The sequence below is a fragment of the Pelobates fuscus genome, chromosome 3 (assembly GCF_036172605.1).
Source record: "Pelobates fuscus isolate aPelFus1 chromosome 3, aPelFus1.pri, whole genome shotgun sequence".
NCBI classification, from domain to species: domain Eukaryota; kingdom Metazoa; phylum Chordata; class Amphibia; order Anura; family Pelobatidae; genus Pelobates; species Pelobates fuscus.
The window spans coordinates 107,251,593-107,269,753 of record NC_086319.1 but is presented as its reverse complement, the minus strand read 5'-3'; the positions used below and the strand labels follow the sequence as shown (position 1 = coordinate 107,269,753).

General features: G+C 41.6%; 1 protein-coding gene across 1 annotated transcript; it reads right to left on the bottom strand.

Moving 5' to 3' along the window:
* Positions 1 to 2,425: 2,425 nt before the first annotated feature.
* Positions 2,426 to 17,440, bottom strand: GNPDA1 (glucosamine-6-phosphate deaminase 1). The gene is made up of 7 exons (XM_063445249.1): positions 17,364 to 17,440; positions 14,597 to 14,725; positions 8,850 to 8,951; positions 7,445 to 7,627; positions 6,731 to 6,915; positions 6,421 to 6,595; positions 2,426 to 2,756 (listed from the first exon to the last, which is right to left on the bottom strand). Exons 2-7 carry the CDS (start codon positions 14,718 to 14,720, stop codon positions 2,656 to 2,658), a joined length of 870 nt encoding a protein of 289 aa, XP_063301319.1. The 5' UTR covers positions 14,721 to 14,725; positions 17,364 to 17,440; the 3' UTR covers positions 2,426 to 2,655.
* Positions 17,441 to 18,161: the final 721 nt, after the last annotated feature.

Below are 18,161 nucleotides of genomic sequence, written 5' to 3'. Positions count from 1 at the left end.
ATATATATGAAAGCATATGGCTCTCTCGAGGCTGATAAGATTTCGCACTATAGCATGAGAGCCCACAAAAATAAAACGAGTGGAGTAGAACCTGCGGGCATCAAAGGTCTTGTGGGAACCCCCAGAGCTTGGAGGAAAGGTGCGGCTTCACTTAGTGAGGAGAGTTTCAATGTGGCACCCTCCTTGGCCACCATTACGGATCTTCCACCTACACTTGACACCTGCTTCACGTAATTGGCTTGTCACAGGGTCCAAAGATCGGCGCTATAGTAACGTGTTACGCGTCAAGTCTTGAAAGAAGGTAAGCTCAAAATCAAACAAGGTTTTTCCTCCCCCGGACTGCAGCCAAAATTCGATTTTTGTCTGTCAAGGAGTGATGGCGGATAATAACATCCTGGGAGGCCATAGATGATGCTTGCCTAGGTTTTTTGATTCTCAAACACAATCTTTTTGTCACGAGCATGTGGCATGATCGTGGTAGTGAGGTGTCAAAAGTAGTGTGGCAATTTAGTCGGGCCTATAAAATCAGGATTACCCTGAATTTTAATATTGGGGCGTCGGCTACAATCCTCCACAAGATCAACTCTCGTTAGTGTAGCATTTGGCGTATGGTTTCTTTCAGTCCTTTGATCTCCTGCTTCAGATCTAGAATATCTTCCTCAGAGGCTTGTGTACCTGCTATCACTGCCTGTAATTCTGTATTGACCAAGTCAAGACCCACAGCAAACTTTTGTTCCATTTCCTGCAGTAGGTCAGAGATATCTTGCTTGGTGGTACAGTTCTGTTAATGAACAGGACCCTGGTTAGATCTTCATACTGCCCGTGCATAAGTATGATGCAATCATATCCCCTCTGAAACACCCTTTTCCTATAGTATACAGTTTGACTAACAATGGAATTTGCTAGGGCATAATGTACCTTTTAATCCTGCTACAAAATATATAATAATGGTTTTACATATTACTACTACACAAAAATATTAAAGAGATGGAAATCGATTTCTGACATCTTGACAAAGTTCTATGACAACTACCCCTCCCTCTTTCGGACTGCTCCTTTTCTCTTACATCATACCACTACACGAACAGCTAGATACATGACATTCCTTACCATACGAATATTTAACACTGCAAAACAAGTTATACCCCTTAATTTTGAAAAAATTACATACGTCCGCCCCTCCTTATGTGGTTTGACAAAATGTTGCAATTACGTAGACTGAAGGAACTGACATTTTCAGCTCATGGACGTACCCAAGTCTATGTAGACATATGGACGCATTGATTGATGGTTGCCTATCAAGCAGACTTTCAATGACTGTTGACATACAGGCATCTGACAGGACCTCCATGGGAGAGTTGTTCAGGGGGACGTATAGGCTCAGGTTTCGTTCTTAGGTCACCGGTCGAGAGTACTTCCCTAACTTTTAGGAGACATGGATCTCCAGTACCTCACATTGGCTATTGCTCTGTCTCATTATCTTCCTGGGGGAGACAGTTAGTTTATTAAACTGGATCATACTACTAACAAACTTATTTGGGATAATACAAAGGAAGATTAATGTAAATTGACTTTTTTTTTTTTACTGCTGATGTTTGTAGAAGGGGTTTATGAGGTATAGTAGTTAGACTATTTGTTTACGACCTCTAAAACTTGTACTTGAACACACAGTTCAATGGGATTGTTTATGGTTATATTTTATATGTAGGCCCCTGCGCTCTGCCGAAGACCTACGTCTATCCTCGGTCTGTACTCCCACATCTGATGCTCGCCTTCAAGACTTCTCCTGGGCTGCACCTTTTTCTATGGAAGTCCCTTCCCTTTTTGGTTAGACTTTCACCCAGTCTTCACTCCTTAAAAAAAAAAATCAGACACGTGTATCAAGTCCTCAATGAATACTTTTCTAGCAACCTACTTATACACTTTGTGTCACTATACCCCACTCCCTCTAGCATGTAAGCTCATTAAGAAAGGCTCTCAACCCCTCTGTTCATGTGCGTCCACTTGTCTAGTTACAATTACGTGTCGGTTAGTCAACCCATTGTACAGCGCTATGGAATTTGCTGGCGCTATATTAATAATAATAATAATAATAATAATAAGTTGTTTTAATTCCTTTCAAAAGTTTTTTTGTTTGACCTGCATGTCCGGGTTTATTTTTGTACACCTTTCTATATCCACGCATGGCTAACAAAATGTAAAACACTTATGTATGGGGACCTGCGCGTCCTTTTCTACTGTTTTGTCTTTGTTATTTTATCACGCTGGACTCCAACAAAAATTCGAATTTACAAAAAAATAAAATACTGCTAAATTCGCTAAACTGATAAATCCAGTTATTAACGTAATACCATACAGGATTATTTATCTATTTTTTATTTATTTTTTAACAAAAAAAATAGTCTCCGATTAGAAGCCAGATCAATAAAAGTGCATAAATCTGAAATGTATTTTGCTACAAAGACTATAAGAAATTGCAAAACATTTAAAGACTTGTATTTTCCTGTACAGTTGATTCCCTTTAAATAGTCATATTTGTGTCCTTCCCACAAGCCCAAGGTGATGGCACTATGAAGATAGGTCCCTTTGTCCTCAAAGAGGTCAATTCTGTCGTCTCATTTCCACTTTATTGGCATTGTACGCGTATGTTTTAGTTCAGTCACTGTATGGTTTCTTTGCTGTATGTGCAGCATCTTCCCCTTCTTTCTTCATACTGTAGAGAGGATCTATCAGTTTGTTGTGAACATGCATAAGGCCTGTGAAGAGATATAGCAGTCGAGAAATCGTGGTTACATGATGTGTAGAAGAATGTCACAGTACTTTTTGTATCAGTTTTTCCACATATTCCTTAATCATTCATGGCAGAATTACCTAATGTCATTAAACGACCACTAAAGTCACCCAGACCACTTTGTCTCAAAGATGAAGTGTCCTGGGTGTAGTGGTCCTGTCATTTATCCCCTGCAATGTAAAACATTGCCAATTTAACGTCTGCTACACTGACTGAGTAAAACTCCTGTGACCTTGCAGCTCAAAGGAAACCCTTAAATTCAATGCTTTGCGGCACATGTTTATAAAATCCTCAATGCTTTTTTATGATAAGCATTGGATTGGCCCATGCCAGAGTATCAACACCTCTTCGAAGACATCGTGAATGTTGAAAAAGGTATGTAAAACCCATTTTTTATATTTTCGAGAGGCGGGTCAAAATCTATCTAGGGAGAGGGGCACTATAGTGTTAGATATACAGGTTTGTATTCCTAACGCTCTAGTATTCCTTTAAAAGGGACACTCCAGGCACCCAGACCACTTCTGCCCATTGGAGTGGTCTGGGTGCCAACTCCCACTACCCTTTACCCTGCAACTGTAAATATTGCAGTTTTCATAAACTGCAATATTTACCTTGCAGGTTTAACTCCTCCTCTAGTGGCTGTCTAGTAGACAGCCACTAGAGGGCACTTCCTGGTTTATAGCACAGATTCTGTGCTATAGCATTGCTGGACGTCCTCACGCAATGTGAGGACCTCCAGCGTCGCTGAAATCCCCATAGGAAAGCATCTTTCAATGCTTTCCTATGGGGAGATCTAATGCTCGTGCGCGGCATTCGCATTAGGTCTCCCCCGCCGCCGGCCGCACATGCGCATTAGGTCTCCCCCGCCGGATGACGTTGGCGGGGGGAGGAGCGTGGGCGGACCCTGAACCAGCGCCGAGGGATATCGGCGTTGGATAAAAGGTAAGTCACTGAAATGGTTTCAACCCCTTCAGCAACCTGGGATGGGGGTGGGAGGGAGAGGGGACCTGCAGTGCCAGGAAAACGGATTGTTTTCCTGGCACTGGAGTGTCCCTTTAATGCTGGCCACAGTTTAAGCTGTAAAAGAGAACTGCTGAAATATTCAATTTTCTATTTTCCTGATCAAAAGGGCACAGCTACCTATTCGTTAATGCTGCCATGGTTTTAAGTAGGAAAACAAGGGCTAATTATATAATATTTTAAATTTTCCATTTGATGCCCACATGGCAATTATGCATCAATATCCATTTTCTATTTGATGCCCACATGGCAATTATGCCAGTGTGTTGAATAATTTCAGCAATTCTCTTTTACATGGCAGGGTTAAAGGAATACTATATCGTGAGGAACACAAACCTGTATTTCTAACACTATAGTGCCTCTCTCCCTACATAGATTCAGACCCCTTCCCCTCTCAATCCCCCCTCTCCCCCCGAAAATATATATATATATATATAAAAAGTGTTTTTTTACAAACCTTTTTTAACTCTCGAGATGTTTTCGAAGAGGTGTCTATCCTCTGGCATGGGCCAATCCAATGCTTATTTTAAAGAAGCATTGAGGATTTTATGAACCTTTGCCGCACGGTAGACCCAGACCAGTTCAGCTAACTGAAGTAGTCTGGGTGCTGTGACCCATTTGCACTTAGTGCTGCAATGTAAAACATTTCCGATTCCGGAATTCTAACGTACTTTTGTTTTTTCCCCATTGAATAATGCTTTCCAATGGGGAGGTCTGATGGCGGTGGAGGAACGTGGGCAGTGCCTGACCGAGGGCGAGGGACATCGGCGCTGGATTTACGTAAGGGGCTTTCACAGGTTTGTTTTCCTGGCACTAGAGAATCCCTTTAATAAAGACCAGCAGGTGGGGCTCTAGAGTATGTTTGGAAAAATATGAATGAATGGACAATTCGAGTTACAGTGTACAATTAAATACATTATTTTTCATAATCTGCATGTATTTCTGCAGTGTTCTACCTAATCAGTAACTTGTGTTGCAGTACTAACAGAGTTTTAAAACTGTAAACAAGTCCCAAATACTCAATATCAGCAGCCTATTTAACATGACTGAGTTTACCAAGTAAGAGTCCTTGCTGTCTTCTAATCTGAAACTTTGATTGAAGAATTGTTCGTAAGCATCAACAGACTCATAATGCTGCAGTGGAAGTGATGCAGTTTGGTTAACAGTTTCAGTGGCAAGAAATGCATCTGTGTTTTAATGTTGAGTAAAGCGTGTTGGCATGAAAAGTCATGCCTAGTAGCCAAAGAAAATTAAAGGGACACTCCAGGCACCCAGACCACTTCTGCTCATTGGAGTGGTCTGGGTGCCAACTCCCACTACCCTTAACCCTGCAAGTGTAATTATTGCAGTTTTTTTTAAACTGCAATAATTACCTTTCAGGGTTAAGTCCTCCCCTAGTGGCTGTCTATTAGACAGCCACTAGAGGACACTTCCTGCTCTATAGCACAGGTTTTCTGTTCTAGAGCGTCGCTGGACGTCCTCACGCTGTGTGAGGACCTCCAGCGTCGCTCTATTCCCCATAGGGAAGCATTGAAATTAATTTTCAATGCTTTTCTATGGGGTGCGCTAATGCGCATGCGCGGCATTGCCGCGCATGCGCATTAGGTCTCCTCGGCCGGCGGGCGAGATCAGTCTCGCCCACCGGCCGACGTAAGCAGAAGGAGGAGCGGCAGGGGAGGAGCAGGCAGCGACGTGGGACCTGTCACTGCCTCTGGTAAGTCACTGAAGGGGTTTTCACCCCTTCAGCAACTGGGGATTGGGGGGTGGGAGGGAGAGGGACCCTCCAGTGCCAGGAAAACGGATCGTTTTCCTGGCACTGGAGTTTCCCTTTAATGCAAAAATAAAATTTGCACTTCAACAACAAAAACAAAAAAAAAATCACTCATGCAGAAAATTATGGTATGTTGACCTGTCACAAGCAGATGTGGTATGATAAAGTCTAATTTTGGTAAGATCTAAAATGTAATCAATTGCTTGAAAATCATTATGTAGATTAGTATATATGTATCCTAGTACAAAGTTTGCCGACACAGTACATGCCCCTACGTTCACCTCCCAACTCAATGGCTACAGTGCAGATACACACTAACTATTTTGGAGACCCATATATAGAATCGTGGGAGGGGATGGCTGTGCACGCATTTAATGCAGAACCCATGATTATGGTTTCTATCTGTATGTTGCTAGGTTCTAGTAGCATAGAAGTACAGCTGAATATAGTAGTTCTGTTGCAAAGAGACGGTCACTGCAATATGACAATTGTAAATGATGCCTTTTGGGAGAAAATGTTCAGATTTATCTCCAAGACACTCCATCAGTAGAGGCCCTTCCTGGTGCAGCCCTACAATCTTTGCAAGACCGTCATTCAGTATCTTCATGAAGACGCTAAACGCTCCCCATGCACTTCCCAGCATAGCGTACCGGCATAGCGTACCGATTGCCAATACCTCAATGCTTAACTATGGGTAAGCACTGGATTAGCAGAGATCATCTGTAATAATGATAAGTATTATTCTCTCTAAAAAAAAAATTACAAAAAAATATATAGTACTATAAAAAGTAATTCAACATCAGCTGTAATATAAGTTTTAACCCTGCTTAAAGAATACCTTTAAAATATTTCACAGTCTTCACACGAAGCTCTAATGTTGCATCCTCATCGCAGACAAATACAGTATTGGGGTGTTGCTGGAAGGCAGACACAGTCCACATGTGATTAACCCCTTCCTCAATGGCTTTATAAAGGGCAAAGGCTTTGTGGGCCCCAGTAATGAGAATCATAACCTGGAGGAATGAAAACAGGACTAGGATATAAATTCTTCTACTATTTAACAACACACAGATATATGTATCTCAAGTTGATATGCTTTACTCTGCCCTAAGCACCAATCAAGTGACACGTTTACTTCACATGCACACCTCTTTGGAATCCATAACTGTTCCAACGCCAACAGTCAAAGCCATAGTTGGCACTTTGGAGAGATTTCCATCAAAGAAGCGAGCATTGGCCAATATAGTGTCCATAGCTAGGGTCTTCACTCTGGTTCTGGATACTAAGCTTGATCCGGGCTCGTTGAAGGCTATGTGACCATCAGGACCAATACCTTGAGAAAAAATTTATGCGATAGTAGATATGTGTAAGAAACAATGACTACACACTAGCATTAACACAAGTCAAACACAATGAAATTTGAGGAAACCAATAATAGACGAGAGAAAAGCAACAACAAAAAAGAAACACAAAACCATTTTTATTATAAAGTAACATTCCATGTCCTAAAAGAATACTTTGCTCACTGTAGGTTCCTTTCCTGGCCTATGCAATAGGACAATTGTACAGGTTGGTATTGCTAATGACACTTATAAATCCACCTGGCTTGTATGTGTGGTCAGTAGTGCTGGTGGGGTTTTTCATTCAACAAATGAAACATGCCTATTAGTAAGTTTTTTGATGATCTTGCTATTGACTCTGAAGTTTTAAGTTATAGGTATTGAAGTCTTTACTAAATGTGAGGTCAGGAGACACTGCTGTCGTTCAATTCCAGAATAGTGATCTACTTTCATTACTAACAAAACATATTATAGAGCACAATACACTCAAAATAAATCATTTCATGGGTTTAATTAACTTGCCTCCAACAAAGAGTTCAATCCGTCCAGCCTCACGGATTTTCTCTTCAAACAAGTCACACTCGGCTGCCAAGTCAGGAGCATTTCCATCCAATATATGTGCGTTTTCTGGACAGATGTCAATGTGCTTGAAGAAGTTATTCCACATAAAAGAGTGATAACTCTCTGGATGATCTCTGGGAAGGCCTGCAAAATTACATTTTCAATGTCGTGCTATATGGTGAAGGAACGTTCACTTCTTATTGTTGGAAATCTTTCTATATATAAGACAATGTCTGGGTTCCTGCTTTCGGGTAGACCCATTAACAGGGTTATTCACTAGAGTGAGAATTGATGGGAATTGAAAGGGAGTTTGAAATTTAAGGCCAAAACAGCCGTACTGGAAAAATTCCCTTGGACAGCTACATTGTCCTTAAATTTGAAATTCACTTTGAATTCCCAGCAATTATCACTTCAGTGAATAAACCTGTAATGGTTTTAAGGTTCCGGATCATTGTAGAAGAACTTCATAATAAACATTTATACCACTGACCAATTTTGAAGTAGAAATCGTAATTGGACATTTGAACAATTAAATGGACACTCCAAGTACCAAAACCACTACATCTTCACTCAATGGCTTTGGTGCCTAGATACTAAATGTTTTTGTCTGACAATGTAAAACATTGCTGCTTCTAATAGGTATGATTAGTTTTTTTTTTCAATATTTGACTAGATACTTACCCTTATCAGTTTTATTTATTTGATCATGTTCCATTACAACTGTCCAATTAAATCTTTTGTTTTCATAAGGGCTGCAGGAGCAGATCCAAAACAGCATAATGGTAGATTGAATAAACATTGCACAATATACAAAAATGTTTCCCAAAGTGAACTTTAACACCAATTAATACGTTTATTGCTTTGAACTGTGGTCTTATCTTGATGTAATATTTGTTAAGAGGTGATTATTTGACGTGAGGCATTGAACCTGCCTGACCATAGTCTGCATATACATGCCATTCACATATAGCAGCAGGACTTAGTAGAATGAGTTCAATCATAGCCAAGGGACATTCAAGGAAGCATGTGAAACATATGGCCTGACAAACTTTTATATTTCATCCCGCAGAAGGAGTGCAAGGGCACAAAGTTCCCACTTGTGTGTTTATCTATCAGGCATGCAATTTGGCAACAACAAAGAGGACAGGTAGAGAAGTACAAGGTGTTTCCATGTGCTTAGTCAAGAAGCATAAGAATGAGTATTTACTCACGCAGTTCTCTGTGTTTGTGCACCCTCACATTGCGCTTTGTAGTTTAGCAGCAAATGAGGACCCTGTGTTAAGAGTGGCCTATATTTTGCAATCTGTATTACAATTCACCATTTAGTAAATAAATGCACACATTTAATGTTCTACTAAAAACTTACCCACATATTCATCCATGTTGAATGTTTTCACATATTTGAAGGAAATGTCTCCATTCTTATGATACTCGATCAGTTTCTTATAACATCCCAATGGTGTGCTTCCTGTAAGGATTAAATACATCAACACAATTATTACCACACTTGTGTGGTCTTCACAATATTGAATGGCCTACAAATTCCAAAGCAAATGTCACTAAAACAAGTGTCACAAGTCTTTAATTGATTAGGGTTACAAAAATGCTAGTTTTATTAAATTTTCTAAATGAATGCCCGTTTGTACTATCAAATATTTTAAAGCAGAATGGTCACACAAAAGTCAGTGCATGACACGATTTACTTTAGGGTACTTGTACAGGGCAAATGCAAACTTATCTTTATGGAGTGAGGTATCTGACCAATCTGAGTTAAATCTTACAGTCTGATGAAAGCTTGGGTGAAGAGATGATCCAATGTTTTAAAAATACAGTATCCTACTAACTGTTTTCGGTTAGTGCAACAGAGCTTGCGCACATATTTGTGCTCTCCAGCCCTTCTAGTCCACAACGGGGTCAGTTTACAATGGCAGCTAGCTATTTGAGTGATGCATTTTTTTTTTTTTTAATTCTTTATTTTGGTTGTGCACGGAATGAACAAACAGCCGGCATGTGCCACAACAGCGACATCCGGTAGATTAGGTGAACATTGGTATTACATGTTATGGCATTTGTTATACCAGCATATTTTTATATTATTTATATGATCTCTATATATGACATGAAAATCGCAGGCTATGCGACAACAGTAGTGTGTAATAAGCATATAAGGCTGGGCATTCGAGTGACATATTTGAGTATTTGTGTGCTCATAGTATAAGATGTAAGTTGCATATTGTAAATCATTAAGTAAACAAGCTTGTGACGCATGGTAAAAAGTGAAACATAAAACATAAAAGCAGCGTCAACTATGGAGATTGTGCTTCAACGCTAAAAATTACCACCCCATGTGAGCCCTGTGTCATCCAGGCGAGAAACATGTGCAGCTCTAAGAAACAGCCCTAGCATTTATGTTTAACCTGTGAAGCATCCCCCCCAAGCGAGTCCCATGTCAGCCAGGCGAGGATCTGTGTTTGCCTGTCAGGAGACCAGCTTTTGTGCAGCATGACTGTTGGTACGTGAAGCTCGGCAGTCACTGCATTGTTCACAGTCCCTTTATTAGTGGAACGGTCCGACGCTTGTATCAGACTGGGTAAGGTTCCAGGAATCATGGTTACTATTGGTGGTCAGTCTGTGTGTTTCGGCTCCCTCACTGTGTGCAGTGTGGTTTAGTAGGTAAGCTGTCATATCGTGCTAGTTCTTCTCTAGGTCTGCTTTTGGGCTCGTTTTCCTTTTCTGCCGGTTCCTGCTCTGTCTGGGTCATTAGGCTGTTCATGGGCCCACAGGAGAGGTGAGTGCTCCCCGCTGTCATCAGGGTCGCCTGCCACGAGGTCTCCGCCATTTTGGAAGCTGCCTGTGCGCTGGGCCTTCTCTGACACCTCTCCGAGCGCCAGCGTTATGGTGGTCCGATGGGTCACAGGGTGGGGACCGGGATCACGGGGGGTGGGAGGGGGCGGACCCGCCTAGCCCCGGGTTTCTGCTTTACCGCTGGTGGGCAGGATAGCTGGGCAGTGGCCGTCCACCCCGCTCACCGCCCGAGCGGTCCGCATCGTGAGACTTGGATCGCCCCTCCGAGGGACTAAAACCTCTCGGCAAGCCTCTCCTCAGGACCAGGGTGGCCTCTCACTTCGGGGTTCAGCAGCCAGGTGTCGGATAAGCTTAATGCTGTTGTTTTGAGGCTAAAACCGGAGACTTTTGCAGGAGCTACTCCATTTTGCGTCCGTTAAGCCTGGCGGTCCGGCCCCGCCCCCCTAGTGATACATTTTTTAATGTAAAAAGAAAAATAGGGGTGCATTTCCTCCCTCAAAAGCAACATATTAGCATTCTTGTGTGAGCATTTTGGAATATTATCTGCATTGGAATGCCTTATTCTAAACCTAAAGACAGGTGTGAATTTGGCTTTGTGAAGAATTTTGAATGGCATTTCAAGGAACACAACTGTTCCTAGTTGTAAATTGGCAAATTTAGAGATGTCTGTTTAACCACCTGTCATCTAAAAAATATGGGAATGATGTGTGACCCAAGGAGGAAATTAGGCTTGCCCTTAGAAACAACCATCTCTCAAGTAATAACGTGACTAAAAGACAGAGCTAAAATATACCGTTACAAAAATGTCTGTCTGGTAAACCAAAATAAAACACTTAATGTTTGTTGGAAACTAAGCAAAACAGGTTCCCCAGGTTAAAAGGACTAAAAACTAAAAACAGTTAAAAGGGACACTATAGGCACCCAGACCACTTTGTGTAATTGAAGTGTTCTGGGTGCAGCGTCCCTGTCTAGAGAAACTGCAATGTTAACATTAAGGAGTTAAGACTCTCTCTAGTGGTTATCTACCTGACAGCCACTAGAGACGCTTCCTGCAGTTTCACCTGGTTTAATTTCGTAAAACCACGCTGGGTATCCAGCATCTTGAAAAATCCTATAAGAAAGCATTGCTTCAATGCTTTCCTATGGGGAAGGCCTAATGTGTAAGGCACTCGCCGCAAAGTATTTTCCTGGATTTGCAACAAAAAACAAACAAACAGGTTTTAACCCTTTCTTGACTGGGGTAGGGAGCAAAAAAGAAGAGGGACTATATAGTGTTAGGAATACAGTTTTGTAAAAAGTAGAGTAGGCTATGATCATTAATAAATTCCTGTTGTAATACTGCAAACAAATTAGAAGGAAACCGAAAATAAACAAAATGTTCGCGTAAGTGGAAGAAAAAAAAAAACAAAACATGGCAACATCTGTTTGACAGTGACAGTGGTAACCATAAAAACATTGCAAAAAAAAAAAATATTCTTGACAATAATAAGAAAGTCTTTCAACCTGTAGACCCTTAAGGAGTGTACCCCTGTTGGAAGGAAAGGTGTGTGGAGCGATGGATACAGTTTTCTGCACAATCAAAATTGTTGGCCCTGGTCAGATCTTCAAAAAAGGAATATATTACTTGTTTGACATATGTCACAGAGGAGACCTTTAAGCAAGCTCTTGTTTTGTGTTAGTTGAGCAGAGACGTTTTCATATTCCAGTTTTAATATTCCAATTTGCAAAAAAACAACAACAGGAGCTTGATCTTATCAGGAAATTTGAGAATGCTAAATATAACTGTCCGTAGTCTTTGCACATTATTTCTTGGCTTTGGACCCAAGTGATGCACTCTGTTAAGATACTAATTTGTGAAAAGCAGTCCTTTTAATAGAGTCAGACAAGCCAACAATATGTTGTTTGTTCTGCTCCTGTTTTCCAAATCCTCTATTCTGTCTATGAGAGAGGTAAGAGATAAACTGCCCGTTATTTGAGGATGGTTTGTTGTAATTATGAGATTGGCAGGGGTCATCCTCTACTGCAGAGGTAATGTGTTGTGCTTGTGAAGAGAACCGTGAAGGAATAGACTTTATGGGTACCATCAGTTTGCCCAATTTGGTATCCAGTAGAAGAAAAATAACAGAAGATATTTCAACTGCTTTGTAGAAACTAGGGAGAGGGATTGTTTCCCTCGATGTGGTCTGGGTTTATCTTTTGTCCCAGTTTTGTGGAAGATTTAGACACCACATATGTATTCAAGATTGTAAACGATTCTGAAGGCACCAAGTACAGACAGAGCCAATTCACTGTGACAGCGATATTATAGAATCCCAAAAAACACTGGAAGAGTGAAGCTTCTATTGGCAAACTTATGTGGCCTAACTTTATAAAATGGCAGTTCTGCCAAAAAGAAAACCAAGCATTCTGAACCAACAGCACTTTTCAAGGTTAAAAGAGAATTTTCAAGTGAGGGGCAACCAGAAAACATAGTTCTAACGCCTGATCCTTAGTGTAGGAGTTAGAGAGCATCCATGTAACACACTTGCACAATCTACAAGATAAAGACTATGTCTTTGGAATCGTCACAGCTCCGTTTGTTAGTGTGGTTTTAGGTAATTGCTTTTCAAAACATGATAAAGAACATCCAGAATGAGTTCACTTTATATATCCATTGTGACTTTAAATGATTATTTTTATTAGAGCGATGTCAAATAAACACACACACACACACACACACACACAAAAAAGAGTGAATCAGTAAAAGTAAAACAATTTTCTATACTATGCAATAATCACAAGATATGAGTTCATTATCTTGCACTTTAATTCTTTTTAAGGGTTCTGTTTAAATATCAATTTATGGTATAAAGGACCACTATAGGCACCCAGACCACTTCAGCTTAATGAAGTGGTCTGGGTGCCAGGTCCATCTAGGATTAACCCTGCCTGCTGTAAACATAGTTTCAGAGAAATCCAGCCTCTATTGGCTGTCTCATTGACAGCCGCTAGAGGCGCTTCGGCGCTTCTCACTGTGATTTTCACAGTGAGAAGATGCCAGCGTCCATAGGAAAGCATTGAGAATGCTTTCCTATGGACTGACTAAATGCGCGCACTGCTCTTGCCGCGCATGCGCATTTAGCTGACGTCAGAAGGAGGAGGAGAGTCCCCAGCGCTGAGGGAGCCCAGCGCTGGACAAAGGGAAGAGTTTAACCCCTTCCTCCCCCTAGAGCCCGGCGGAAGGGGGGACCTATTAACACTATAGTGCCAGGAAAATGAGTTTGTTTTTCTGGCACTATAATGGTCCTTTAATAATTTTTCTCTTTAGCAGATTGAATACTTGCTGTTCTGTTTTTGTTAACATCAATGTTAAATCTTGTATTACCACTAAAGGCCGCACATCACTCCAGTGAACTCTATGGCATGTATACAGCCATTTGGATCTCTGTGGCTCACATCACTCAACAAATGGAATGTGGAACGGTCCAATAGAACGCACTTCCGGTTCTCGGCAGATTTCTAATTACCAGCCGATATATGGGAGATGATTTTCTTGAAGATCTACAGGTGATCCAGTGCAAGAATGGAACCAGTAGGATCAGGGATTGGAAACAACACCCTCTGAACCCCCAATGAACTCAGGGATTAGCCCTATTTAAAGGGACTCTGGGGAGGGAATTGTTAGACTGCTATTTCTGTACAAGAATTTGTAATTGCTGTGTTTTTATGGTCTCTGAAGTAACGTGTAAGACAACAACTACTGCTGTTATATATAATTTTATTAGAGTTATAATAAAAGCCACTTTTTTTTTTACTACCATCTGGAGTCCTGATTTCCTGCAATTCTGTGGGCAGCGGAGGGAGATTTTCAGCCCCCCAATTACATTAGGGGAGTCACCCTTGAGCGCATTATACGTCTATATCTTGTGAATGCACCTGTATACAGCGTATATTACCTGTTAAAATTGCACTGCACTATGTTCTATTTATGGTTTTTTTTAGATTTTATAGCCGTATCCCATTTGTGTTTTGCTTGTATCTTGGTTTTAGGTAGTGCCTATTTCTGTGGAGAAGGTGCATTACAAGGCCCATGAACCAGGGTGCAAGGTCAATTTAAAAGTTCTGTATCGTCTATGGTGCTTCTGGGGGAGAAATAAAAGTGCTATTGTGCAATATGCTTCTTCAGGACTTGTCCTCCCTTTATCTTTCGGCTGCAGATATGGTTACTGCACAAAATATAATCAGGTGAAATTAAAAATACTGAGGAGAGGGAAAAAAAGTGGCTACTTTTATCACAAGAAGAGGTTTGTTTACAGAAACGTCACTTACCTGTAGGAAGGCCTAAAGTAAAGTACTTGTCAGGACTTGGATTGAAGTGTATTATCCGATTTCTAATGTACTTTGCAGCCCACTCACTGGCCTGGTCATAATTATCCAGAATGATGAGTTTCATTGTATCTAATAAAAAAAAAAAAAAAAAAAACACAGCTTGGTTTTACATTCATGGACTAGAGATTGATTGCTCATTAGAGATGTCGTGAACAGTTCACCGAGAACAGTTCGCAAATGTTCGCTGGCGAACATAGCGGGTTCGCGTTCGCCACGGCGGGCGAACATATGCGATGTTCGGTCCGCCCCCTATTCGTCATCATTGAGTGAACTTTGACCCTGTACCTCACAGTCAGCAGACACATTCCAGCCAATCAGCAGCAGACCCTCCCTCCCAGACCCTCCCACCTCCGTCACTCAATGATGACGAATAGGGGGCGGACCTAACATCGCATATGTTCGCCCGCCGCGGCTAACGCAAACCCGATATGTTCGCCCGCGAACTGTTCGCGACATCTCTATTGCTCATGCTTTCCTCCAGCAATAAAATTATTATGGATAATAAAAGCCATGTTAATAGGGTTCTGAACCAGCACAATGAATACAGCAACAAGCACAACAGTCTATACAGAACTTGATCTCATTGAATTTGGCCACGTTCAGCAGTAAACAAGAGAACGATATTGCATACAGTAAACCACATGTATCAAATGCTATACCAATGTATACAATATCTGGACAGAATATACTTCTTGGAGAAGATATAGTATACCTCTTCAATAACAATCTACACATTGATACATACTCCAGAATGACGGCGCTGGAGCAAAGGGGCAGCACGTATGCAACAATAGAGCATGGTTATAGCAAAACACAAAAAGATATGTTACCATGGTAATTCATAAATTTATTATATTGGGAGCTGTTAGTTAAACTGAACGGAAATGTTTTGTAACACTATATCGAAACTTTGTTTTGCTTGTTTTTTTTAACAATTTAACAATTCATGTATTTATTTCTGTGGGGAGATATATATATATATATATATATATAAACAACAACTGGCAAGAGCTGTAGCCTCTGCAAGCCCTCCCCTATTTCCCTGGGTAGACTCACAGAGAAGCCTCTGTGCTGGAGACCAGTGGCAGAACTACAGTGGTCGCAGGCCCGTCACTCGAGGGGCTCTGGCCGCATAGAAATACCCCCAGGGCCTCCATGAGGGACACCCGATAGCAATGTATTTACACGGGCCTGGTGAGCTGGCGCTTTAAGAGTGCGACCTGGCCCTTTGTGATAATATCAGAGCGCTGGGAGGAAGCGGTCACTTACTCCCAGCTAACAGAGCTGCTCAGGAGGAGAGCGCCGGAGAAGAAGGATAAGAGGGTTCTGACTCTCATCAGTCTGAGGCAGCCACTGGACCCCAGGGGAAAAAAAACCTCCTGCACCTAAATGATGCATGTTTTACAGTTTGCGCGTGTGTGTATCTGTTTGCCTGTCCGTATGTGTATCTGTTTGTCTGCATTCGTATCTGTTTTTCTGCACATGTCTGTATGCGTATCTGTTTGCTTGTGTATCAGCATGTGTGTCAGTGTGTGCCCCTATGTATCTGTATGTTTGTCACTGTTTATCTGTGTATCAGCATGTGTGTCTGTGTATGTATCTGTATGTGTTATATTGTGGGTATCTACATGGATGTCAGTGTGTTGTCTGTTTATCCGTGTGTGTGTGTGTGTGTGTGTGTGTCAGTATATGCATCTGTGTTTCTGTATCTCTTACCCTCACACACAGTCACCCTTCCACACACACTGCCACAATAACTCCCCCAATCCAGTCACTCACCCACCTTGGGGGCGTGAATGAGACACATGGAGGGGCGAGGGGAGATGCATGGGGGGGCACCAGGGCAATTTTCGCTGTGGTTTCAAGTTACGCCTCTGCTGGAGACACTTTCCTATGCTTCTCAATGAGCTTAGCGCCCCTGCCGCTTACCAATTATGAAAGTGCAGGTTTCTATTGAAACAGGCCCTTTTATAAACTGTCACAAATATGACAGACTAAGGCACATACAGCACTTTAGTAAACTTAAATTGCTACTCCAACACTTTGGAGGGTGGGGACCTTTCCTGTTTAATATGCCCTATTGGGCACTATGAATTAGGTCCCCCACTCTGTTTGGAGTAAAAGCTGCAAAATAAGCATTTTACTACCTTGGAATCCAGCCCCATGCAAATAGCATAACTGCGGAGAAAAAGAAAAAAAAAAGGTAAGAACATGAGTGTTCCTTTAGCATAGCTAAAGACTAACAAGTAAATTAAAGGTATCTGTCATCAAGGACTAACGCTAAATAATCACATATATGAGTGCAGTAAATGATGTACTGCTCATAATATGAGTTGTTTTGTTCCTCTAAACAGGGCCAATGATAAAAGATATTCTGCAGGTAACTCATGATTTCAGAGCATTCCATCTGCAGCATGTGGTTTAAATATACAAAAACAAACTGAACTGTGCTCTGTTATCAGCTGTGAATAGGATTACTATATCTATGGCACTGTATTGTCCTAAACACATCCATAAAGCAACAGTTAGGAGAAGCACTTTCGTTTTGTTTACTTTCATTCAGAAGATAAAGCCAGAGATCCTTTCAGTATATTGGAGGAACATAGCGCTTAAAACAATAGTTTAGTCCAGCTCCCAGTGTGATTTGCTCCCCATATTTTATAATACAGACTCAGTCCCCCCCCCCCTTTACCTATTCGGTACTTACCAGACACAGGTCCTCCCGTTTTGCAGCAATAGAGGATCTGGGCTCAGACAGTCATATGACTGCAGGTCACGTGACTGTGAGCTGAGCTGAGTCTGCACTTCTCATGCAGTTCCTGTAAGGATCAAACTCAGTTCAAATTCTGATTGTGACTACTTCTTAAAAACATCCTGTTACACCAACATCTGGTTAGTGCTGTTTGTAAAAATTTGGGGGACATACAATACTGCCTTTTTGCCTCATAGATACCTCCCAAGTGTCCTTATTTATGACGGACAGTCCCTATTTTGGACTCTAATCTCTCTGTCCTTAGTTTCTATCCTAATGTCCCTCTTTTTCTTATACTGTTAGTAATGCATTGTAGTGTATAACAGCACTACACAGGGCTGGATTTCCCATAAGGCTGCCGAGTCCACAACCTCGGGTCAGCACACAGGAGTTGGCAGCACTGGTGAAGCCTGGTATCGTTGGTGGTGCAGCAGGAGTGCTCAGAAGAGAAGGGGAATAGCTCTTTCCCTTTCTCACGTCACTCGCGCGGCAGTTCCTCTCTACCCCGTAGGCAGCTGAAGGAACAGTAGGAGAGTGCCGTATGCACACTACACTTAGATGTAATGGTTATGGTGCTTAAAGGGATACTATAGGCATCCAGACAACTTCAACTGATTTTATGAAACTGCAATAATTACCTTTTGAGGGTTAACTCCTCTTCTAGTGTCTGACTACCAGACAGCCACGAGAGGGACTTCCGGGCTATTTTCGCCTAGCTGACGCTGGACGTCACGCTATGCGTGAAGACTTTCA

What these genes read in the sequence shown, in the direction of transcription:
- GNPDA1 (XM_063445249.1), bottom strand. Translation starts at nt 14,720, where the DNA reads ATGAAACTCATCATTCTGGATAATTATGACCAGGCCAGTGAGTGGGCT. An exon ending in TACTTTAGGCCTTCCTACAG is followed by an intron (nt 8,952 to 14,596) that starts GTAAGTGACGTT and finishes TAATCCTTACAG; the next exon opens with GAAGCACACCATTGGGATGT. An exon ending in CAACATGGATGAATATGTGG is followed by an intron (nt 7,628 to 8,849) that starts GTAAGTTTTTAG and finishes GTAATTTTGCAG; the next exon opens with GCCTTCCCAGAGATCATCCA.